This window comes from Eubalaena glacialis, chromosome 1, assembly GCF_028564815.1.
Source record: "Eubalaena glacialis isolate mEubGla1 chromosome 1, mEubGla1.1.hap2.+ XY, whole genome shotgun sequence".
In the NCBI taxonomy this organism is placed as follows: Eukaryota; Metazoa; Chordata; class Mammalia; order Artiodactyla; family Balaenidae; genus Eubalaena; species Eubalaena glacialis.
Genome location: NC_083716.1, coordinates 215,016,504 through 215,043,028, shown reverse-complemented (window position 1 = coordinate 215,043,028; position 26,525 = coordinate 215,016,504). Strand labels below are relative to the sequence as shown.

Sequence of the window (26,525 nt, the reverse complement as noted above, 5' to 3'; positions counted from 1 at the left end):
ATTTTATAACTTGTCTATAGTAATGAAATGGGCTATAATACATGATACATATGAATTAGGGATGAGGATATTTCTTCACAGATGGTGTGTGTGCTTTCTATTTCCTTCTCAGATTTAATCTAAATTGCATATGAACTATGTCTATTCAGTTCAAAAAGTGGATATAAGCTCCTGTCCTCAACAGAAAAGAACAATTAACACATACATGAGTCAGGGCTCAATTTATGGTTATATTATAATGAATAATCATTTGCTAATTTAATAAACTCAATGCCTTAACTCAAATGTTAGTAAATGAAAATAGTAGCTGAACTTTGGACTGACTGTAAAATATAAAATATTAGATTTTTTAAAACATTTAAACCCATGAGGAAACATCTTATTTTCATACCAGTTTCAATATTCTGCTAGTAATACTATACCATCCAAAGCATTTCAGGACAGTACTGTAGTAACATATAAATGCAACTTGTTTTCAAGTTAAATTCTGTCTAGTTCTGCCTAATAATTCTGATAGAAATTCAGAAATGTTATCACCAATAAATTTAATTAAACATGATTTATCAAATTATATTATGAAGTACACTATTAAGTACTAATGTGTATTAATAGCTAGATATAAATAATTTTAGTTCATAAAGATGATTAAAGTTTATGCTAGAAGTGTAAATAGAATAGTGGTTAATAAGTTTATTGACTGGTCTTTTTATTTGGGAGCACTGAAATATATTGAATATGTTTATTTGAATATTACAGTTTGCCTAAGAGATTTTAAGTATCGTAAGAGTAGGAAGGTGCCTTTAATTTTTTTTAACCTTAGCAATTCTTAGTTCTGCACATTTTTTAGTAAACTATCCTCTCTCTCATACTCAGAAGAAGATATATGATACATGACCTCAGTGCTAACAGAAATCTAACACAGATCTACATACATATTTTAAACATTTTATTAAAGTAATTCCTTGTTACAGAAAATATTTTACCTATTCTTGGGTTTAATCTTAAAAGAGTAAATGGGTACTTTTTATTTTAATAGAGTGGAGCTTCACTAAAATAATTCCAAACATTATTGGTCCTTTAAAATATAACTAGTCTTATTTTTGTTAGTAAACATTGTTAATTTCTCCATTCAGAATTCATCTTTAACCCCCATGTGTGCATAGGTCTTTGTACCTCCATTATAGCATTTATCACAGTCTGCATTGCATTATATCTGTGTGTGTTGTTTTTGGTGTTGGGTGGAAATGCGCATATACAATTGCCTGTCACTTCTGGAAGATTGTGAGTGGTTGCTAAAGTTTTTTGCCCAAGTTCCTTATCCTCCAACAGTGTTTGGATTTAAACTCACCTTCTTTGGGGTGGAAAATTCAGAAGCGTCTCCCTCAGTGATATATTTTGATTTAGGTTAATAATAATAATAATAAGGCTAAAAAACATACACTATGAGGTTTCTCCTCACTCTACAACCCCAGCCATGTTCCTCATAACATACATTCTAAAGGAAGTAGTAAGTTTTGTAAAGACTGATTTAAACATTTTACTAATTACTTATCTCAAAAGTTGGATTTTGTTTCTGGGTAAATCTTATGTAGCACTTAATTTTAAGATTTGAATAACTTGAATCTCCTGATACTGACAATCATTTACATGTAATCACAATATATAGGAGCAGAAACTAAGTTTGGTTGGAGGGCAGTAAAAAAAAAATCTGTTAAATCCTAGTGGATATAGAGCTGTTTTACAAAAATGTTGGTCTTGAATGTAGCCTTCGTGTTTCCAAATAGTCAAAATTAATATGTAGTTCTAAGCAGCCTCTTTGTGACTAAATTCAAAGAAAGTGCCATGATGTTTTAGGACTTTAAATTTTTGGCCAAAAACATGCTATTTCTACCAGAATATTGATGTAGAAAAAACAACTCCATTTTATTTTCATATCTTTACACAAAATTGTGTTTACAGTGGCATTATCCACAAAAGCCTTCCACAGAGTACTTTTTTTCTTGTAATTAAAACAGTAGGAATTAATGACAGGCTGGGGAAGATTGCTGTTTTTGTAATAATGAATTGGACTATTTCAATGAGTAAAAAATGTTAATACAGTGATTATTTCAGACTGAGCTAAGTCTTGTCATAAAAAGTAAAAGTATTAAATTTGCCTTAGATGTTTTAAAAATGAAATTGAATACTGTGAACCCATATAAAGGTAGTCCAACTTTGCCAAACATTATTAAAATTGAAAAGGAATATAGAAGTTATGATTCAAATAAATTCACTCTGACAGCAAAATAAACCCACTGATTTTTGAACCTAAGGTCACTGGTTTCATTAAATCTATATATTCACTTCCTTGGCTTGTCTGTGCTGCTTCATCGTACTACTCTTTCAGTGGTTTACAGAGGGTCTATAGTCTTCCTAATGTAGGGCCTTTTAGCTAAATGTTGTATATTGTGACATGTGAAAAAAATCCTCACTTATTTAAAAATATATGATGATTAAAAATTAAATTCTGTAGGAGACATGGATCATTTGTAACTACAAATGTAGAGGGAAATATTGGAAGCCAAATTGTTAAAATAAGTCAAATAGTGAAAAATGCCTTGTAATATGATTAAAAAGTTACTCTTCTTGTCTCATTGTTTTAGAATATACATCTTTACCGGCTGCTACAATCGTTGTCTGATACATCCAAGTTTTGATATTAAGCTTAAAATAAAGTTTTTTAAATAGAATTCTGGGAAAAAGTGATTTTATTTTTTAAATATTTAGATGGGAAGACATATTTTGTGACCTCTGTGTGTGTGTAGTAAGAAAGCCCTTGAAGAATAAACCAACTTCAAAATTCACGCTAATGTCTACAATCATTCTGAGTTTCAAAGATTTGTGTATTTTTTCTAACATTTGTGTATTTTTACAAAATTGTTTTTGTTTGTTCTGTTCTCTCTCTTCCTATCTTGCTTAGCTGCTATTACTTTTCCCTGGATGAACCCAAATATCCAATTAACTCTGTTTCTGTGCCTCTGAGGACAACAAAATACTCACACCACTTGATGCAATTACAAGCTTATGATTTCTGTCTTATACTGGCCCTCAGTATTCTCTGACTGTCTTTACCTTGTGAAGAGGTTCCTGTGAGCTTCCTTTCCCCTCTCCATGGACACCTGTTTGGCTGGTGCGCACAGTGAAACCTGAACGATGTCCCTCCTTTGAGCCACTTTGAACCTCTTCTCTCTGTCTCATATTTTCTCTCATTCTGGGAATATGTTACCGTTTCCTAATTTACCAAGCAAAATAATGATAGAAGGACATGAATTTCTGCACTGTTGCTCTTCTCCAGCTGCCAGCTTTTCTTTCACTGTTGATTCAGAGAAAGCATTGTCTTTCTTCCTTTACACAGCTTACCTATTTTACCTTCACTCTTGCTCTCATCCCAGCTGCAGCATTTCTCCATGATTTCTTCTCATTCCTGGATCATCAGTCTCTTCTGACTCACTGGCTCCTCTCATGCATCCTTTATATCAGTTCTCCAGGGCTGGTGGATGAACAACCTCAAACTTCTCTCTTCTTCCTAAAGTGACTGCATATTTATTTATTTACTTTTTAAAAGGAACACAATTATTTGTTGACCATCCTTTCTCAAATCCTTGCTTTCCCCCGAGTCCACTGCAATCTAGTGGCTTTCAACAAGGTCACTAGACCTTGTTGCTATGGACTGAATTGTGTCCCCTCACCAAATTCATTTGTTGAAGCCCTAACTCCCAATTCGATGGTATTTAGAGGTGGGAGGGAATTAGGTTTAGATAAGGTCATGAGGGTGGGTTTAATGCCCCTATAAGAAGTGAGGAGACGTGAGAAAGTGGCCACCTCCCAGCCGGGAAGAGACCCCTCCCCACGGAACTGAAGTGGCTGGCACCTTGATCTTGGACTTACCAGCCTCCAGAACTGTGAGAAATAAGTTGCTGTTGTTTAATCCACTCAGTCTATGGTATTTTGTTACGGCAGCCCGCGATAACTAATATAGACTTTGGGGTGCTGTTGTAGTAAATATCTAAACATAGGGAAGCAGGTTTGGAACTGTGAAGCAGGTAGAGTTTGGAAGAGTTTTGAGGTGAATGCCAGAAATATCAATGTTAAAGGTGATTCTGGTGAAGTCTCAGATGGAAATGAGGAACATATTATGGAAAACTGGAAGGAAGGTGATCCTTGTTATAAAGTGGCAACGAACTTGGCTGAATTGTGTTTGCATTCTAGTGTTTCGTGGAAGTTAGAACTTGAGAACAATAAAATTGGATATTTCACCGAGAAGATTTCTAAGCAAAGTGTTGAAGGAGGGCCTTGGTTCCTCCTGACTACTTATAATAAAATGTAAAAGGAGAGAAATGAATTGAAGAAGGAATTGTTATGTGAAAAGGAACCAAAACTTAAGGATTTGAAAAATTATCAACCTATCCATATTGCAAAAAATTAGAAAGCATGTTCTAAAGAGAACACCAAGGGTATGGCTGGAATATCAATCGATAAAGAGTTTATGAGATTATATAAGCAGAAACACTGCCAGTTTGAACTGAAGGGGGTGGAGACAGGACAAAATGAAGGAAGGCTGTTAAATTCCTTGAGTAGCTCTTCAGAAAATGGAGCTATTTGGCTGTGAATGCACACTCTTCTTTAAGAAGAGGGAAAAATGTCTCAAAGGCAATTCAGAAATGAATAAGGCCAGTGCCTTGGTTTACACAGGCCAGACAGCCTCTACCCAAAGCCATGGATCTGGGACTGCCCTATGGAGCTATGGAGGATGGGATGGGACCCCTGCCCAGCTCTTCTGCAGAGGCAGGGTTGCCACCCCAGTAGGTCCTGAAGGCATAACATTGAACCAAAAATGATTATTCTTGAGCCTTAAGATCTGACAGAATTTACCTTGTTAGGTTTTGGATACGCTTGGGACACATCACTGTTTCTTCTTTCCTGTTTCTCCATTTTGGAATGGGACTATCTATCCTATGCTTACCCCCCATTGTATTTTGGTAGCACGTAACTTGTCTGGTTTCACAGGTTAACAGATGGAGAGGAATTTTGCCTCAGGATGAATCACACCTCAAGTCTCATCCATATCTGATTTAAATGATATTTAGATGAGACTTTAGACTTTAGAGTTGATGCTGGAACAAGTTAAGACTTTGGGGGCTCTTAGAATAGAATATATATATGTTACATGTCAGAAGAACATGAACTTTGAGGGGCCACAGACTGAATGGCATTTTTGTGGTAGTCTGAGATGACTAACACACCAATGTTCCCATTTACAAACTCAAGAGTCTCCATTCAATTATCTTTTTTTTTTAATCTCTCTGTTGCACCTAACACTGCCATTAGTTTCACCTTCCTGAAATTCTCTCGTGTTTTCTCTCCAATTCCACAATACCACTCCATCATGTTCTTCTTCTATGAATCTGACCACTAGTACTTTCAGTCACTTTTGTTAGTTTCCTTTTCTGTTACCCACTCACTTAACAATAATATTTTCCCCTGAGTTTTACCTGGAAAAATTTACATTCTCTCACCCTCTCTTTTGGCTTTATTATCACTGATGAGCTTCCATCTTTATCTGCTGTTCTCAACCTAGAATTAATTCTCCAAGTTACTGCATTAGTCAAATGCTAAACCATTGCTATCTGAGCTAGTATTATACATCCTAATCAATCTCCTTGATTCGTTCTAATCTCTTTTGTCTTTGTCTACTCTTTGCACAATTACCAAGTATGATCATGTCAATTCGTTTATCAAACTTCCAGTGACTCCTTTGCATGTCTTATCAGGTAGTAACAATTAAGTTCGACACCTACTTGTGGCACTTCTAGCCCTTGTCAACTTCTGTCCCATCCTCAGAGAACTTCTTGAATTTTTTTCCAAACATATTATTACCTTTTAGGACTCTATGGTTTTTTACATGCTTTTTGTCCTGTCTAGAATACTCTTACTGTATTATAGCAAAAAAATTAAATATCTATGTTTCATTCAATCTTAAGCTTAAATTTCACCTTTTCTGAGAGACCTTCTGTAATCAACACAAAAAGTGTTACATTCCCCTTTTTCTGTACTTTCAGAACACTTCCTTTACATTTTCTATTGTGCCCATGTATATCTCTCACACCAGGCAATGAATAACTTGAAGGAAACACTATATTATCTTTATATGTAAAACCATTCGCAGAGTGCCCAGCAGCACATAATAGCTACTCAATAGATAACTGTTGAAACAAGAAAACTTTCTTTATCCTTTTCAACTATATGTAGAATGAATTTTATACACAATGACTATTATATATATAATAAGCTAGAAATAGATCAAGAGGAAATAATGTCTTACTTCCAGTTCTTTTTAGTAGCTGATAACCCAGTGGAGTATGTATACATATACACAAATATGAGATGACCCCAATTTTTATATATAATGTATTCATAAAAGAGGCAAGAGTAAAAATCTTAAATGTGAACAATAGATCTACATGTTATAAGTGAGATTAATAGATAAGAGTATCATAAAATATCTAATTTTCCATTACCCTTACTCCTCATCTACAGTGATGGATGTAGAGCTTCTCCTTCGTGTGCTTCAATTTTGCTCTTTTAAAAATTCATATATAGTCAATTAGCTTAAGTTCAATGAGTACACAGCAGAGGCTAAAGATATGCTATTTTCAGCACCTTTAATGATTTCTCTATATGTCTTAATTTTATTAATTTCATGAGAAAATTTTTATCATTTTTAATTTTTTTACCCTATTTTATTTTGAACATCAAGATGAAGTGTCATTCAGATAATTGTACAAAGAAACAAAAGTGTATAAGCACAAAATAAAATTTTGCTGAAATTAAACTATTCTATGAAAGACAACAATACCAAGACATGTGGTTGTTGGGTGATAGATGATCTTTGGGATTCTAAGAATAAAAGTATGCTTGAAAACATCTGAAAAAATTGCAAGTTGATTGAAAGGTGAAATTCTGAAAAATAAGAATCATCTATAATGCAAGGTGCTGGACAAATGGGACAATAATAATAACCAACAAAGTTGAGTGTTTTCTATTGACGAGGCACCACAGTTTTATAAGGACTAGATCATTTAATTCTCATAACCACCTAATGAAAAAGGTGCTATTATTATCCCCATTTAATAGACGAAGAGACTGGCAAACTGAGAAGCTCACTAATATGGTTAAGGTCACACAGCTGCATTTAGTGAGTGATTGAGCTAATATTGAAGCCTGGGGATTTTTGTTCTAGACCTAACGCTCATCATTATATTCCACTCTCTAATTGTCAAAGATGAACAGGGATGGGCTGCAGATGATGTTTTAGAACATGGTTTGTGGGATGTATATTTCAGCTTTCTTCCATGTGAGGTATTAACTGCATAAATCTGTGAACTAGAAAGAAGCACAGATAAAGAGGGCAGCATTCAAATTCCATTTTGGCAGTGGGCATGAACAACACCCTGATTTCCCTACCTTCGTAGAAAAACAGATAGTTTTTAGCACAAAACCCCCAAGATTCCTGGAAGTAAAAATATTCACTAAGCAATTTGCAGCACATGCAAGTAAGCTGGAAAAGTTGCAGATATTTAACATCTAAAAAAAAAAAAAGAAAGAAAGAAAGGGACACTATAATAAAAATCATCATTAACAATACAAATTTACTTCCAATAATATTAAACATTTATTATCCTTTTTCTTCTTCTTTTACTTTTAATTGTTATGAAACTGTATATATGTGAGTATATTTATTATTGTTTTGAGTCCCTTCTCTCCTAACCTGGTGATTCGGAGGCAATACAAGGAGTATGGATAAATAGCTGCAGAAGGGAGAAGAGGAAATCAATCAATTGACTACTATTTACTGACTGCCTAATATGTGATGGAATTGGTAAATGTGAGGAGGGTCAAATTGATTTATGTCATCTCAGCAGGAGCACACCATCACAGCTCCAAGCAGTTCACAACCCATAAGGGTTTGCAGCAAAAGAGTGAAAGGTGATCCGATTAAATCTTCAACTTTTAGGTTTTGAACAAGCCAGAACATAGCTTTCTACTTCCATTCCTCTCTGTGGTGCTTAATTATCTTAAAAATAGTTTTACAAACTAATCATGTCAGTAGATGAGTGCTCAATTGGGAATCAGACGTATTTGAGGTTTTTTTCTACCTTTCACATGAAATTGATAACACTGTGTAATATGCTGTGTAGTATTTCTAAAGCTTTAGCGTAGAAGTTGCAGACTAACATAAATATAAGTGCATGTTCTTTCTGCATTATAAAAGGACTTTGATTTAGCCATACATAGAAAGTTATTTTATCAAGATTGACGATCTCAGGGTTTAGTTTAAGATAAACAGATAGACAGATTGAGGTCGATAGGGAAAATTGGACCTTGTGAGGTCATATCATTGAAGGACACAATCTACTTGGGAGTGAGGGAAGGCTTTGTGGAGGAAATGACATCTAATTTGTGATCTAACAGAGTGTTAAGATTTAACCAAGTCTGTGTCTGAAGCATGGTAGGAAGAGTGTATCAGTGTGTGGTGAAGTGGTGTTACAGGTAAAGGGAACAGTGAGTGCAAAGACAAAAGAGCCAAGATAATTTTCAGGTTGGCTTGGACCATAGAGTTCCAGGTGAGGAATTCCAAGAAAAGCAAGAGTGACATGATGAGTCAAGTTACTTGAGGACTTTTTTCAGCTGTAAGAGAGAGATGGTTCAGGACATGCACATGACAGCTTGTGCGTATGTGTGCACATGTGTTGAAGAGTAATGGAAGATGATGAAATGATGGAAAGTGCATGAGGTCAAAGAGAGGAGAGTTAAGCAAAGAGGGATGTATCCATTTTCCATGCCTACCTCTTGGACTAGGTCTGACTCTTTAAGGAGTATGGAGCTGAAGTTACTGAAGAAGTTCTGAAGGGGACTTTGAGGCTAGGGTCTCAGCAATAGCTACTGGTAGAGCTGGGGGCAAAATATGGTGCACAGTTCAGAAGCAGGTAGAGCACTTCGCCAAGGCTGTGCACAAGACAGTGGTGCTCTGACATGGTGAGGAGGAGAGGATGGAAGGGCAGCATTCACTCTTTTGAATTATCATAAGCTGCAACTTCTGAAGCACCAAGAGATAGCAGCCTCAGCAAAGATAGCATTTCCACAGCGGCTCCAGCTCAAGGTTTAATGATTGCATGTATCATTGAAGAGCCCTGAGAAAAACAAGCAAGACAGTATTTATGAACATCTGGAGGCTCCCTTGGGAACCCCAGAAATATCTGGAAAAGGCTTCAAAGGAGCAAGTAGCAATAGGTGCTCTGCAAGCAGGTTGGGCCAAGAAACAGTGAAATTTGTGTCATTACTGTGACACCATATGTATCCCCAAGCCTATGAAGATAGCAGAAACTCAGAATACAACTTATCAGTTTAAATAGAGCTAAACCATCGTCATGTTATAGGTATGTGATGCTATCTGCTCCTTCTATGGTAATGTTGGGATAGAAAATGAGCCAAGGTATAAAGCAGGTATTTCTTTTTTTTTAGTTTTTGTTTTTATTTTTATTTTTTTTAACATCTTTATTAGAGTATAATTGCTTTACAATAGTGTGTTAGTTTCTGCTTTATAACAAAGTGAATCAGTTATACATATACATATGTCCCCATATCTCCTCCCTCTTGTGTCTCCCTCCCACCCTCCCTATCCCACCCCTCTAGGTGGTCACAAAGCACCGGGCTGATCTCCCTGTGCTATGCGGCTGCTTCCCATTAGCTATCTATTTTATGTTTGGTAGTGTACATATGTCCATGCCACTCTCTCACTTTGTCACAGCTTACCCTTCCCCCTCCCCATATCCTCAAGTCCATTCTCTAGTACGTCTGCATCTTTATTCCCATCTTGCCCCTAGGTTCTTCTGACCTTTTTTTTTTTTTTCCTTTTTTTAGATTCCATATATATGTGTTAGCATATGGTATTTGTTTTTCTCTTTCTGACTTACTTCACTCTGTATGACAGTCTCTAGGTCCATCCACCTCACTACAAATAACTCAGTTTCGTTACTTTTTATGGCTGAGTAATATTCCATCGTATATATGTGACACATCTTCTTTATCCATTCATCTGTTGATGGACACTTAGGTTGCTTCCATGTCCTGGCTATTGTAAATAGAGCTTCAGTGAACATTTTGGTACATGACTCTTTTTGAATTATGCTTTTCTCAGGGTATATGCTTTCTCTTATGTCCTTATGCTAGGACTAGAGATAAAGTCCTAGCATTCTGTCAGAGGGAGAGTACAAACAAGGACATGGGCTTCCAAATCAACAATGGATTGAGATGTAAACTGGAAGCTGTGGTTCAGATCCTTCTGAAGATTTTGAGAAGGAAGGCCCCTGAGTAAGAAGAGAAGGGGTCAGAGGAAGTGTTGGGAAGTAGCTGGGTGACTTTCAGTGGGAATGTATGGTACACCATTTCAAGTTTTACATGTGCTGGGTAAGCATTTGCATAGATGGACCAAGTCCATTGACATCCAAATAAGACAGAGGCAGAATTGGATTGAATGACACATATTACACGTAGACACTAAATTGGCTCAAATCACATGAGAGCTTTTAGTGTTCTAGGAATTTTACTTTTTTTTCCATGGGAAGATACTTATTTAAAAATATTCAGTAGTTATCAATAAACTCAACTGCCAAGACTCATATCTGAATATATCACACAAGAAAATAGTTATTGAGATTCTTTAGTTTTGTATTATGGCAAAAGTTTTGCTTTGTAAAGAGGATACCTCATAAAAATTGATATAATTGTCCTAAGAAGGAAACTATGGCATACGTATTCCCACCCACTGAACTTTATGGTTTCCAGCCAGTAGCGTGCAATTCTGTGAAACTAGAGAATATTAAGAATGATCTGTTTCTGTTCAGTTACAACTAAGGCCTCCCTATAGTGTTTGAATGTATTTGCATAATATGTATGCTCAACAGTTTCTATCTGTTGATCTAGAGGTAACTGTACTAATAGGTTGCACACTTCATTTATTTTTAATTAATTTCTAAAGAGACGTAGAGGATAACTACTACAACCCACAGACACATCCGTTCTCATTGCAATCCACATCTTTATTGATCAGCTGCCTAAGGAGTAGAAGTAATCCATTCTAGGTTTACTTCTCTAAGAGAGTATGGACACTATACGATTCACTCCTCCCATTTGTAATCATATTGACAAGAGGTCAGTGAGAGGGGAAAACAGTAGCATTTTTAGTATTCTCTTGATCTAGGCAGATGGGCTTTTTACCTGTAATTTATTTAGTAGGAAAGCAATGGCTTCTCACATGTGCTTTTTAACTTACTCTTTTTGTTTATTTATTTTATTGTTTTCATTTTGTTGTTTCTTTAAGAGAAATTTTGAGTCTCAAGGAGGCTGTTCTGCAAATTCTTCCAATGGAAATTTTCAAAAGCTTGGGAAAGGTGGTAAATAAAATTTCTGAAGAAATATTTGAAGAAATTGTAGGAAACAGGAAGAAAAAAATTTTGTTAACCCTGTCAGCCTCAGGAATCTTTAAATAGTGTCCTCACTCACATTCCTTGGTACTCTAATATTACCATCTGGGGTTTGGCCTAACTGTTGCAGGGTTTGTTTTCCTCCTTCCTATCATAAATATCACAGATTTTACATTTGTTCTATTTACATTGCAGAGAAAAAGCTACTGTCTGGACAGCCTTTCAAACTTTTGGTCTCATTGTTTATTTAATCCAACCACAAACATGTACTGAGTGCCAGGTAAATGCCAGGAAATCTTCAAATTGTTGAAAGTACATAGTTGAATTCACAAATGTTGGTTTATAAAGTGTTTCCAGAGGTACTGTCCTAGGAAACCCAGAAAAACTAAAGTTTGTTTATAAGTTTTAAATGAGTATTATGTACAAGAGTTTTCTCTTGGTTGAACTCTTGGAGCATTTATTGTCTATATAACAACAATTCACTTGTATATACTGTCTTTTTTTAGTTTTATATATGGTTTTATATAGTCTATTGATACCTACGGTCATATAGAGTAATGGTTAAGATTGTTGCCTTTGGAGTTAAGCTGCTTGCACTCAAATCTTGGTTCTTCTGGGCTTTGCCATGCACTAGCTATCACTCTTGGGCAAGTTATTTTACTTCTCTGTGTGTCAGCTTCCTCATCTTAAAATGGGAATAATAGTAGCAGAGATCTCATTGAGTTCTTGTAAATTCCTGTATTTATAGCACTTAAAACAGTCCCCTGGCACCGAGTGTGTAAGTAAATGTTAACTATTTCATAGATACAAACATATATAATGATAATATACACAGTTATGTTTTGTCTTTCCCATGTGATTTCAGTGTTCTCAATTAACAAGAAATCGCTCCATGTTGTATCGTCCACAGTGACTATTACTATTAAGGTTTGTTTAGATTCTCCTACATTGAACTTAGTACTAAATAGCAGATAATTTACGTTGTTAAGCCTATTTATAACATTTTACAGATAGTATTAATGTTCAATTCAGTCTTGTTTGTAGTGTCAAAGAGATGGAGTTAAGTTTGGTACCCTTCAATAGGGGAATAGACAACTGACAGTGCATTCCTGTGTTATACCTGTGTATATGTCTGTGAATTCATATGTATAATTCAGTGCAGCTATGAGAACTGGATTACATATAGCAACATGTTTGAATCTAAAAAAAAGCCTAATGCGTAAAACATGATCCTGTTTAATACACAATACTATTTATATATTAGAAATAACACAAAGCACTTGTTAGAAAATATGGATAAAAAGAAATAAACATATAGATGATAGATTGAAAGGATATGTATTAAAAACATTATTGTTGGTATTTATGATGGATAAAGAATGGGGTTGATGTAGAGGATAAAGGGAAACAATGATCATAGTGTGCATGAATTATAGAGTGTGGTTAGCTTAAAATTCTGAGTACTTGAGATCCTAAAAGAAAACAAGTCACACACATTGCCTTAGGTTGGCTCCTAGAAAACAATCTCTGAGAAAAGTTTGCACGTAGGAAGTTTTTCTTAAGTGTTCTCAAGAACAACACCTATCAGACAGTGAAAAAGCAGTATTAGGTAGAAGGAAAAGTTCAGCTATGATAAAACTTCAGCAAAGGAATCATTCAATCCCATGGGGTGTCCCAGAACTAGAACAGCTCTTTATAGCTGTCAAGAGAGGTATGGCCTTTGTAACTCAACATCAACAAATTACTGGATGTGGGCTGCCTCCGGTGAGAGGATGAACCCCTGGCAAAGCAGCTCCCCTTGTAGTTGGGTTGGCGGTGTCACTGCCCCAAAACGAAGGCAGCCAAGATGAGAGCCCTCAGCAGTCAACACTCCCAGGAGCTGAGATTAGGAGAACTTGGGCCTGAAGAGGTTTCTGGGTGGCACACCGTAGCATCTACTGCATGCAGGTATGGATGCACACACACATACACACACACACAAATATATTATTGGAACTAAATTTCAAAGCTGTATTTCAAATAGCAACCAATAATGTCTTCACTACACACTATTAAAATGATGGAAATTCGGTTTACTCAATATTGCAAAATCTTCTTAAGAACTGCAACCTGACCAAGTCTCTTGAAGATCATAGGTGCAATTGGAAAATGTGAGAATTAAACTGGAGTATTAATGCCAAGCCAGTCTGGGACAACCATGTGAATCTGCTTTTCCTCCTGGGCAGCATAAGAGGAAGAACATTCAGGGACAAATAGAATGAGAAACAGAAGTCACCACACTCAACAGAGCTGAGTAATCAGTAGGTGTTTTAGTTGGCTGCCTTTTCTTTCTCTTATAGTGGTTGAATTGTATTTTTCATCAGAAGGATGAATTTGAGATCATTTATTTAACACATGGTGTCTTAGAATATTGAATGTTCTAGGTGTTTTACAAACATTAAGGCATTGAATCCTCAAGACAATCCTCAGGGTAGATACTATTATTATCCCCATTTAACGAAGAAAGAAAAGGAAACACAAATAAAGTGACCAAGATCACACAGATAGTAAGTAGCCAGGGTTTAAACATCAGAGGCACTAAACTGACTTTTACTAAAACGTGTTCACCGTTCTCACTAAATATTTGAAGGGAGACATCTACTCTACCTCTTTCTTTACTGTTATCTGTGTCTATTATTGGCCACCGCTTAATATTTTAGATAGATGTATTTTCCAGTTCCATCATGGAATAAAGATTTAAAGCTAGAGAACAGCTCAGAGATCATTTAGGCCAATTTGTGACTTTTATAGGAGAGCCAAATTGAGTACCTGTGGTCATAAACCTTGTGAGCAGCATGTCTGGGACTTCTCTCTTGCAACACTAAGTTCTGTGTTCTTTCTACGGTGCCATGAACCAGCTTTGGCTGGTTGAAAAGACTTCTCAGTTGATTCAATTACAGAGCCCCCTTAGTTTCTCTCCATGCACTATTTAGATAAAGTCAGTCACTTCATCCAAAAAGGTCTTTTTCTTCCCTTGAACGTGCTCATATCTTTAGCCCTAATAGTAGAGAGCATTAGAGTTAGATTTTTTTTTTCCCCCCTCACGGGTAGAATTGCTTTCAGAAGGAAAGGTAGAAAAGAGGAGCGATTTTCATCTGAAGGTAGTTTTCCTGAAGCTTCCTGTTATTCAGAAAGCTTCAGGTTATTAGAATGAAAACAGAAAAAAATGTTCTCTTGCTAATTCCAGAGACTAATGCCTATGAGAACTGACTACAACTTGAAATTTTTAGCTCCACACACGTGTTTGATGAAAATGTCACCTGGCCTATATATGGGAAGCAAATATTTATTGTCAGAAATAGTCTGGTCTCTCTTGACTTCCATTAGATTCCTGCAGCTGCGCAGAATGCATTTTAATGTTGGATTAAAGCATAATCATGACGCATTTTTGCTAGACAGCTGTGAGTCAATATCATAAGATTGAAAAGAAGGTCATTGCTAGGTGTTCATCGATACCAATATTTTAAAATTGTCAGTCACTGATTTTTTTCCATAGAGCAGTTTATATGAGTCAATTCTAACCAGAGAATAAAACTTTAAATTCAATTGTAATAAAATTATCCTTGGATTTTGTATTAAAGTGCATTTCTGAAGGTCAAGAGTAAAATTTGACTTTCCCTAGCGAGTTTGTGTTTATTGATGCATATTGTAAGAGGTATGAGAAAAACAGAAAGTAAGTAAGCAGTCATTAAGGCATTTAGAGCAAGTATGAAAATGGTAAAGTTCTGAGTAGTGTGGTGATAGTAAATTCTGTGTAGTTTGAGTAAAATCAGAATTGCAGCACTTGGATCAAGAAGTAGACAAAATGCCCCGAAAACACCTCCACCCAGAATGCCCCTCAGCGCTGAGTGATAAAAGGTAGATTCTTTGGTACAGAAAATCTACTATTTTATTCACCCATGGAAAACATCCTGCAGCATTGAAAACTTTTGACCTATCCTGTTTATGACCTTTATCTTCACTAAATTCCTGAATATGTGATATGTTTATGGAAAGCACCCAATCGTTTATTAGATTCTTTAATTTTTCCTTCTCCTTATATGACAGCACCCTCAGGTGCATCGTTATTAAAATAATATTTCAAACAGTAATTATTCCAAAATTTGTAACCACACATTAATAATGATGGGCAGGTTATGGGTATATGTATCACCATTTGCAAACATTTATTGAACACCCACTGTGATATATTAGTTGAGGTTCACAGATTTTCTGAAATAGGCAATTCAAGTTAATGAGGGTAAGTGATTCTTAGGCACTAGGATTGTTGATATATATCCGTGGAACAACATTGCATGTTCTATGTTTATTGCATGCCACTTACTCCTTAAGTGCTTTACATACTATTTAATCATCACAACAACCTTTGTGATAAGTGCTATTATGGCTGTTTTAGAGAGGAAGAAGATGAGTGACAGAGAGGTTTATTAACTTGCTAGAGTCACACAGCAAGAACATGGCGGAGCTGGGGTTCTAGCCAAGCAATCAACTCCAGAATCTATTCTCAAACCCACTCCACCATCCTGCATACCCTGTGGCCAAAGCAAGAACTGAGTCTCCAATTTACACAATTTAAACTCCTGCTAGATTATAAAAGATTCTATAATTTAGCTGAGTTTTAAATATAAATACAAACATGTCAGTCACCTTCATTATGCCCTGAATTCATAGAAACATTTGATAATATTTAATTTTTTTCTGCAAAAGTACTAGGATCTTTTGAAGCTATATGACTTCACTGTGTACATTAATTTCTATGTACCCACACTACCTGGTGACCCATCAAGAGATGAGATAGGCTTAAATATGCAGACTTTGTAAGTCCCACACCAAGGGACCAAATCCCAGTTCTACCACTTATTAAATAGATGACTTGGAGCAAGTAACTTGACCTCTCTTAGCCTTGGTTTTCTCATATTTAAAATGAGATGAAAGTAGTATGCGTCTATAGGATTAAGTTAACCTACCAATGTAGACGTGTTTAGTTTAATGCCTGCCATATTCTAAGAATCAATCAATGTTAGCTGAGGTTGTTGTCAGTGTTCGTTTTCCCAGCATGTACTCCACCTGAGCTGGCATGGCAAGGACATGGGAGTTGCTACAGGGCAGAGTAAGAGGATCCTTTTCAACCCATGCAGTATCCCTCTACCATCTTCAAACTTCGTGGGACTTCATCCAGTTTATCTTTGTCACTGCTGTTTCTAATAACTGTCTTCCTCCTTAATCCCATCACACTCTGATTGAAGGAGTGATTTTATTTTGAAGGAATTTACCAGAGAATGTGATTCTAATGAGATCTTCTGGTAAGAAAATCCTATTTCAGTGACTGTGATGTGGAGAAACCTATTGTGAGCGATACATAGAATTCAACACTCTAATTCAGGGTGTGAGAGTAGGACTAAGATGGCAGTCATAATTAATGATTTGAAAGTGTGCATTTGTACGATGATGTTTCATAGTTACAAAGCAACCATACAAATGTATTTTGATGGTTTGGTAAGGAGGTGGATACTTCTGTTTTTATTTCTTTTGATCAAGGTCAGGTGGCTAGGGGAAACAATAGAGATTATCATCTGGTTTCCTGAATTTATTTCTCATTATTTTGAAGAAAATACTTTTTTACGGACAAATAGTATTGAGGTTCAGGATAGTCTATCACCTCCTGAGGCTTTGTGTGTAGACCGTCAAAGATCTTTTGGAGTTTTTGAGGCTTTGCTTGTACTGTAGAATGTGACTTTAGAGTCTTAAGTTCCTTGGTGAATATTAGTTCCCTACTGGTAGAGTATATATTTCTTAAATATATTTACATTCGGATAATTTCTAGTTAAGGGAATCATTATCCACCTAAATTACAAAAGTCAAAAGCACAGACTTATTCTCAGTTTACTCTCTTCTTCATTGTTCAGTCATTTACCAAGGATGGTTATTTTATTTTATAAATGTACCTTGAAATTGTTCTCTCCCTAGTTCCTTCTGGCCTAGTTTAGTTGAAGATTCAGACATTCATGCATGTAGGAGCTGGATGATTATCATAACTAATAAAAGCAGAACTCCTGAAAAGTGATAGTAAGTGGTAGGACCCTGGCAAACTGGGGACCAGATGCCCTTAATGGAGTATAGCCAGTAACCAGCTAAAGAGGATGTTTGAAACTTGCTCAATGTGGGAACAAAAAAAAGTGAAAAATGGATGCAACTCATGGATGGTCAATTTACAACCTTTATTTCACTCTCATCACTTTTCTTCTGTAATGTGGCAGACCCCTGACTTTAGCTATATTTGTGTGCAATCCATCCTCTCTACTGGCACCAGGTGATGTTTTCAAGGCTCCAATGATAATTGTGTCACTCTCCTTTTAAAAAAAAACTCCCGCATCACCACATTGAATGCTGCATAAAATGTGAAGTTCAAATTCTCTATCATGACATATAAGGGGCCCCTCTTGGATCTAGCCTCTTCTTACCTTTTCAGGCTCACCACTCACCATATACATAATGCTTCAGAAATACAGAATTATATACCTTTGTCCAAGTACACTATGCTATTGATGGCCCTCTGCTTGTTCTCTCTAACTGCAATTTTTCCCTCATCTTGTCCAACTGGTGGACATCCATCCTTCAAACCATACTTAGGCCTCAGTACCTCTCTGAAGCCTCCCCTCTCATGCATACTTGCTAAGCTATACTACAGATGGTCCTCAAAATACAGCTCTCCTTAAATGCCTTACATGCATCACTGATCCATTCAAGTTTATACTCCATATGTGCCCACTTTACTAATGAGCTTCTGTCCTCCTTTAATGCACAGATCTTCTCTGACTCTCTTTTTCTCTCTGATGTCTAGCACAGTGATTGGCATACAGTATGTGTTCTGTAATTATGTGTGGATCTGAATATTAACTTGTTGCCAATACTCCTTACATATTCTGTTATGAAGATGGTAAGAAAGAGAATGATGACTGTTTTTTGTGGACACTTCCTACAGGGACAAAATTATTGAACATACTTTATCTCCAAGGCAATAAGTCTATTTTTTTTATCTTTTAAAGCATGCAAGGGCTATTTGTTTTCACTTTATTCTAAAAATTTCCAATTTGGCGTAATCAAAGAGAAAGCACTGTTTAGGAAAGAGGGAAAGAACCCCATAAATCCCAGTTGTGGGTTGATATCAGAAAACACTAATACATATGATGTCACCCAACTGCTGACTGATTGCACCATATCAGGCAGTATCTCCACTGGTTGTGTTTAACGGGCATTTATATAGCACTTGGCTCATGATGCTGTTTGAAGCAATATTCTCTTTCCACTACACCGGGTAGACGGTTCATAATTTTTTGACCTCTGTGATTTATGTCTCTGTTTACCACAGCTTTTGTTTTGATATCAGAAACCGTTAATCCTTCAAAGTCCTGCAGTTGTAATGTTAACTGCCAGCATCATTGATTTGCAATTGGCATGAGAGCATACTTCAACTGTTTTATAACACTTCTGACTTGTTTTTACCACTGAAATCCTCAAATACAGAATTTTCCCTAACTCTTCAACAAAAAATATGTTCACTCAAACAAAGGATGTTCATTCTAATCTGGGCCTCTGAGTTCATTTCCTTGGTTTTACATCAACCTTTTAGTTAAGGCTAGTGGTTCATGACTCTTGGTTTCTCTATTAATGAAATACAATGAATAATTATTGTTTTTATGGATTATTTTTTGTTTGTATATATTTTAATATATATGTTATGTATACATATAACACATATGTATACATGTGTATATGTACATATACGTGTAGATGTGTGTGTGTATGTTGGGGGAAGAGTCAGTTATATCTCTTGTTGGTGATCAGCAATATATTTTATTTTTAATTACAGTATATGTTTTATGAAGAAAACATATTAAAGGCTAACTTAAGGGTCATTATAAATAATGTAATTTTACTTGTGGGTTCTCACAATGACTACTAATGTCATCAAAGCTATTTTTTAAATTATAGGCTTTTAATGCCCCTAGGGCAAACTTCATTTTTTTGCATAATTAATAAGAATAATATGATTCTTCAGACTTGATAGAACCTATAAAGGTGAATTTGCCTCCATTAAACCTTCATTTGAAATACTTTTGAAAAGTATGGAGAGCTGCATTTGTTTGGAGCGGGTGTATGGGGGAAGATGGCATGAAACAGAAGTTATTGAGGAGAAAACAATTAAGAATATGTGGGTCAGTCCAAGTACATGTTAGCTTATCTACTAAGACACGTGCATACCTCACTAATGAAAGTGTTTGCAAAAGAATACAAAGTATCTGGGAAAAAATGCTCAAACATTTAGCTCATATGCAGGTAATTCATTCTGCTTTACAGAGCTTTAGCGGGAAAAAGGCCAAAAGCTATTTGTGGTTTGCTTTTTTAATTCCACATTTTCCATAATTTTGAAAATATTCTCAGATTCTGCCATTACTTAGAGAAATCAAGCACTTGCAACTGATTGCTAGGAAACACCTTTTTGGACAATACAAAAGCAGAGGCATTAACTGACTCTCTGGGGAATTTGGTGTTTTTCAGGGAATGATGTACCTGGAAGAAAGACGGCTTGTTCATCGGGATTTGGCAGCCCGTAATGTCTTAGTGAAATCTCCAAACCATGTAAAAATCACGGATTTTGGACTAGCCAGGCTCTTGGAAGGTGATGAAAAAGAGTATAATGCTGATGGAGGAAAGGTGGGTGTCTTTTTGAGAGCAATATTACTTGAAAATATAGTATAATACCCTTTTATCTCCTTATATGTTATAGGAAGAAATCAATAAACCTGAGGTTTAAGAGATTATAAAATCCCAATTCCACCATTTGCCTTCTCTCCCACCCAGAGTTAAAAATATATATTTATATACACATACATACATACATATATATACACATATATATGTACATATGGAAACATACACACACATATATATACAATATATAATATATAGGATGTATTACCTACTTCCATTTCTCAAAAGTAGCTAAAATAAGACAATGTGTGTCTGGACCCAAGTTATCTTTATGTCAGTTCCAGTGTTAGAAAGTTGGTGGCTCCCTAGGAACTCTAGAGATTACACTTTAATCCAGGGCCATAGAAATTGTTTCATTAATCCTAATAATTTAAGACTATTACAGAGAGATCAGAGAGATACAACTTCTTTCTCATAGACTAGAGAGAAGTTTCAATGCGACCAAGAACCATAACTATTGGAAAGTTGGTCATCCTATTTCACGTCCAATCTTCCTACAACAGAAGCAACAGATTCCTCTTATCTGGCTCTATTTTTTTTTTTTTTTTTTTTTAGTTTTCATTGTAGCAATTTATTTATTTATTTATTTTAACATCTTTATTGGAGTATAATTGCTTTACAATGGTGTGTTTGTTTCTGCTGTATAACAAAGTGAATCAGCTATACGTATACATATATCCCCATATCTCCTCCCTCTTGCGTCTCCCTCCCCCCCTCCCTATCCCACCCCTCTAGGTGGACACAGAGCCCTAAGCTGATCTCCCTGTGCTATGTGGCTGCTTTCCACTAGCTATCTATTTTACATTTGGTACTGTGTATATTTCCATGCCAATCTCTCACTTCATCCCAGCTTGCCCTTCCCCCGTCCCCCGTGTCCTCAAATCCACTCTCTACGTCTGCATCTTTATTCCTGTCCTGCCCCTAAGTTCTTCAGGACCAATTTTTTTTTTTTTTTTTAGATTCCAAATATGTGTCAGCATATGGTAGTTGTTTTTCTTTTTCTGACTTACTTCACTCTGTATGACAGTCACTAGGTCCATCCACCTCATGATAAATAACTCAATTTCGTTTATTTTTATGGCTAATATTCCATTGTATATATGTGCCACATCTTCTTTATCCATTCATCTGTCTATGGACACTAAGGTTGCTTCCATGTCCTGGCTATTGTAAATAGAGCTGCAATGAACATTGGGGTACATGACTCTTTTTCAATTATGGTTTTCTCAGGGTATATGCCCAGTACTGGGATTACTGGGTTGTATGGTAGTTCTATTTTTAGTTTTTTAAGGAACCTCACTAGTGTTCTCTATAGTGGCTGTATCAATTTATATTCCCACCAACAGTGCAAGAGGGTTCCCTTTACTCCACACCCTCTCCAGCATTTCTTGTTTGCAGATTTTTTGATGATGGCCATTCTGACCAGTGTGAGGTGATACCTTATTGTAGTTTTGATTGGCATTTCTCTAATGATTAGTGATGTTGAGCATCCTTTCATGTGTTTGTTGGCACTCTGTATATCTTCTTTGGAGAAATGTCTATTAACGTCTTCTGCCCATTTTTGGATTGGGTTTTTTGTTTTTTTGTTATTGAGCTGCATGAGCTGCTTGTAAATTTTGGAGATTAATCCTTTGTCAGTTGCTTCATTTGCAAGTATTTTCTCCCATTCTGAGGGTTGTCTTTTCGTCTTGGTTATAGTTTCCTTTTCTGCGAAAGAGCTTTTAAGTTTCATTAGGTCCCATTTGTTTATTTTTGTTTTTATTTCCGCTTCTCTAGGAGGTGGGTCAAAAGGATCTTGCTGTGATTTCTGTCAGAGAGTGTTCTGCCTATATTTTCCTCTAAGAGTTTTATAGTGTCTGGCCTTACATTTAGGTCTTTAATCCATTTTGAGTTTATTTTTGTGTATGGTGGTAGGGAGTATTCTAATTTCATTCTTTTTCATGTAGCTGTCCAGTTTTCCCAGCACCACTTATTGAAGAGGCTGTCTTTTCTCCATTGTATATTTCTTCCTCCTTTATCAAAGATAAGGTGACCATATGTGTGTGGGTTTATCTCTGGGCTTTCTATCTTGTTCCACTGATCTCTATTTCTGTTTTTGTGCAAGTACCATACTGTCTTGATTAATGTAGCTTTGTAGTATAGTCTGAAAGCAGGGAGCTTGATTCCTCCAGCTCCGTTTTTCTTTCTCAAGTTTGATTTGGCTATTCAGGCTCTTTGTGTTTCCATACAAATTGTGAAATTTTTTGTTCTAGTTCTGTGAAAAATGCCATTGGTAGTTTGATAGGGACTGCATTGAATCTGTCGATTGCTTTGGGTAGTACAGTCATTTTCACAATGTTGATTCTTCCAATTCAAGAACATGGTATATCTCTCCATTGGTTTCTATCATCTTTAATTTATTTCATCAGTGTCTTATAATTTTCTGCATACAGGTATTTTGTCTCCTTAGGTAGGTTTATTCCTAGGTATTTTATTCTTTTTGTTGCAATGGGAAATGAGAGTCTTCCCTTAATTTCTCTTTCAGATTTTTCATCATTAGTATACAGGAATGCAAGAGATTTCTGTGCATTAATTTTGTATCCTGCTACTTTACCAAATTCATTGATTAGCTCTAGTAGTCTTCTGGTAGCATCTTTAGGATTCTCTATGTATAGTATCATGTATAGTATCATCTGAAAACAGTGACAGTTTTACTTCTTTTCTGATTTGGATTCCTTTTATTTCTTTTTCTTCTCTGCTGTGGCTAAAACTTCTAAAACTATGTTGAATGATAATGGTGAGAGTGGGCAACCTTGTCTTGTTCCTGATCTCAGTGGAAATGGTTTCAGTTTTTCACCATTGAGAATGATGTTGGCTGTGAGTTGGTCATATATGGCCTTTATTATGTTGATGTAATTTCCCTCTATCCCTACTTTCTGGTGGGATTTTATCATAAATGGGTGTTGAATTTGTCGAAAGCTTTTTCTGCATCTGTTGAGAGGATCATATGGTTTTTCTCCTTCAATTTGTTAATATGGTGTATCACATTGATTGATTTGCGTATATTGAAGAATCCTTGCATTCCTGGGATAAACCCCACTTGATCATGGTGTATGATCCTTTTAATGTGCTGTTGGATTCTGTTTGCTAGTATTTTGTTGAGGGTTTTTGCATGTATGTTCATCAGTGATATTGGTCTGTAGTTTCCTTTTTTTGTGACATCTTTGTCTGGTTTGGTATCAGGGTGATAGTAGCCTCATAGAATGAGTTTTGGAGTGTTCCTCCCTTTGCTATATTTTGGAAGAGTTTGAGAAGAATAGGTGTTAGCTCTTCTCTAAGTGTTTCATAGAATTCACCTGTGAAGCCATCTGGTCCTGGGCTTTTTTTGGTCGATGATTTTTAATCACAGTTTTAATTTCAGTGCTTCTGAATGGTCTATTTATATTTTCTATTTCTTCCTGGTTCTGTCTCAGAACATTGTGCTTTTCTAAGAATTTGTCCATTTCCTCCAGGTCCTCCATTTTATTGGCATATGGTTGCTTGTAGTAATCTCTCATGACCCTCTGTATTTCTGCAGTGTCAGTTGTTACTTCTCCTTTTTCATTTCTAACTCTGTTGATTTGAGTCTTCTCCCTTTTTTTCTTGATGAGTCTGGCTAATGGTTTATCAACTTTGTTTATATTCTCAGAGAATCAGCTTTTAGTTTTATTGATCTTTGCTATCATTTCCTTCATTTCCTTTTCATTTATTTCTGATCTGATCTTTATGATTTCTTTCCTTCTGCTAACATTGGATTTTGTTTATTCTTCTTTCTCTAATTGCTTTAGATGTAAGGTTAGGTTGTTTATTTGAGATGTTTCTTGTTTCTTAAGGTAGGATTGTATTGCTATAAACTTCCCTCTTAGAACTGCTTTTGCTGCATCCCATAGGTTTTGGGTCGTCGTGTTTTCATTGTCATTTGTTTCTAGGTATTTTTTGTTTTCCTCTTTGATTTCTTCAGTGATCTCTTGATTACTTTGTAGTGTATTGGTTAGCCTCCATGTGTTTGTATTTTTTACATATTTTTTCCTGTAATTGATATCTAGTCTCATAGCATTGTGGTCAGAAAAGATACTAGATAAAATTTCAATTTTCTTAAATTTACCAAGGCTTGACTTGTGACACAAGATATGATCTATCCTGAAGAATGTTCTATGAGCACTTGAGAAGAAAGTATATTCTGTTGTTTTTGGACGGAATGTCCTATAAATATCAATTAAGTCCATCTTATTTAATTTATCATTTAAGGCTTGTGTCTCCTTATTTATTTTCGTTTTGGATGATCAGTCCATTGGTGAAAGTGGGGTGTTAAACTCCCCTTCTATGATTGTGTTACTGTCGATTTCCCCTTTTATGGCTGTTAGTATTTGCCTTATGTATTGAGGTGCTCCTATGTTGGGTGCATAAATATTTACAACTGTTATATCTTCTTCTTGGTTTGGTCCCATGATAATTATGTAATGTCCTTCTTTGTCTCTTGTAATAGTCTTTGTTTTAAAGTCTATTCTGTTTTATATGAGAATTGCTACTCCAGCTTTCTTATGATTTCCATTTGTATTGAATATCTTTTTCCATTGCCTCACTTTCAGTCTGTATGTGTCCCTAGGTCTGAAGTGGGTCTCTTGTAGACAGCATATATATGTGTCTTGTTTTTGTATCCATTCAGCCAGTCTATTTCTTTTGGTTGGAGCATTTAATCCATTCACATTTTAGATAGTTATCAATATGTATGTTCCTATTACCATTTTCTTAATTGTTTTGGGTTTGTTGTTGTAGGTCTTTTCCTTCTCTTGTGTTTCCTGCCTAGAGAAGTTCCTTTAGCATTTGTTGTAAAGCTGGTTTGAAGGTGATGTACTCTCTTAGCTTTTGCTTGTCTGTAAAGGTTTTAATTTCTCCATTGAACCTGAATTAGATTTGTGCTGGGTAGAATAATCTTTGTTGTAGGTTTTTCCCTTTCATCACTTTAAATATGTCCTGCCACTCCCTTCTGGCTTGCAGAGTTTCTGCTGAAAGATCAGCTGTTAACCTTATGGGGATTCCCTTGTATGTTTTTTGTTGCTTTACCCTTGCTGCTTTTATTTTTTCTTTATATTTAATTTTTGATAGTTTGATTAATATGTGTCTTGGCGTGTTTCTCCTTGGATTTATCCTGTATGGGACTGTCTGTGCTTCCTGTACTTGATTGACTATTTCCTTTCCTACATTAGGGAAGTTTTCAACTATAATCTCTTCAAAATTTTCTGAGTCCCGTTTTTTTTTTCTCTTCTTCTTCTGGGACCCCTATAATTCAAATGTTGGTGCGTTTAGTATTGTCCCAGAGGTCTCTGAGACTGTCCTCAATTCTTTTCATTCTTTTCTCTTTATTCTTCTCTGTGGTAGTTATTTCCATTATTTTATCTTCCAGGTCACTTATCCTTTCTTCTGCCTCAATTATTCTGCTATTGATTCCTTCTGGAGAATTTTTAATTTCATTTATGTGCTGTTCATCATTGTTTGTTTGCTGTTTAGTTCTTCTAGGTCCTTGTTAAACGTTTCTTGTATTTTCTCCATTCTATTTCCAAGATTTTCGATCATCTTTACAATCATTACTCTGAATTCTTTTTCAGGTAGACTGCCAATTTCCTCTTCATTTGTTTGGTCTGGTGGGTTTTTACCTTGCTCCTTCATCTGCTGAGTATTTCTGTCTTCTCATTTTGCTTAACTTACTGCATTTGGGGTCTCCTTTTCACAGGCTGCATCTTCGTAGTTCCCGTTGTTTTTGGTGTCTTCCCCCCATTGGTAAGGTTGGTTCAGTGGGTTGTGTGAGCTTCCTGGTGGAGGGGACTAGTGCCTGTGTTCTGGTGGATGAGGCTGGATCTTTTCTTTCTTTGGGGCAGGACCGTGTTTGGTGATGTGTTTTGGGGTGTCTGTGAACTTAGTATGATTTTAGGCAGCCTCTCTGCTAATGGGTGGGGTTGTGTTCCTGTCTTGCTAGTTGTTTGGCATGGGGTGTCCAGCACTGCAGCTTGCTCGTCGTTGAGTTGAGCTGGATGTTAGCATTGAGACGGAGATCTCTGGGAGAGCTTTCGCCATTTGACATTACATGGAGCCAGGAGGTCTCTGGTGGACCAATGGTGTGAACTCGGCTCTCCCACCTGAGAGGCTCAGGTCTGGCACCTGGCTGGAGCACCAAGA

At 36.1% G+C, this 26,525-nt stretch overlaps 1 protein-coding gene across 2 annotated transcripts in view; it reads left to right on the top strand.

The window, feature by feature from the left end:
• The window catches only part of ERBB4 (erb-b2 receptor tyrosine kinase 4), a 1,117,451-nt gene that overhangs the window by 1,044,776 nt on the left and 46,150 nt on the right, over positions 1-26,525 (top strand). For both annotated transcript variants that reach the window (XM_061187123.1, XM_061187117.1), the window contains exon 21: positions 20,121-20,276. In XM_061187123.1, coding sequence (XP_061043106.1) covers positions 20,121-20,276 — 156 coding nt within the window. The remainder of the gene's footprint in view (positions 1-20,120; positions 20,277-26,525) is intronic.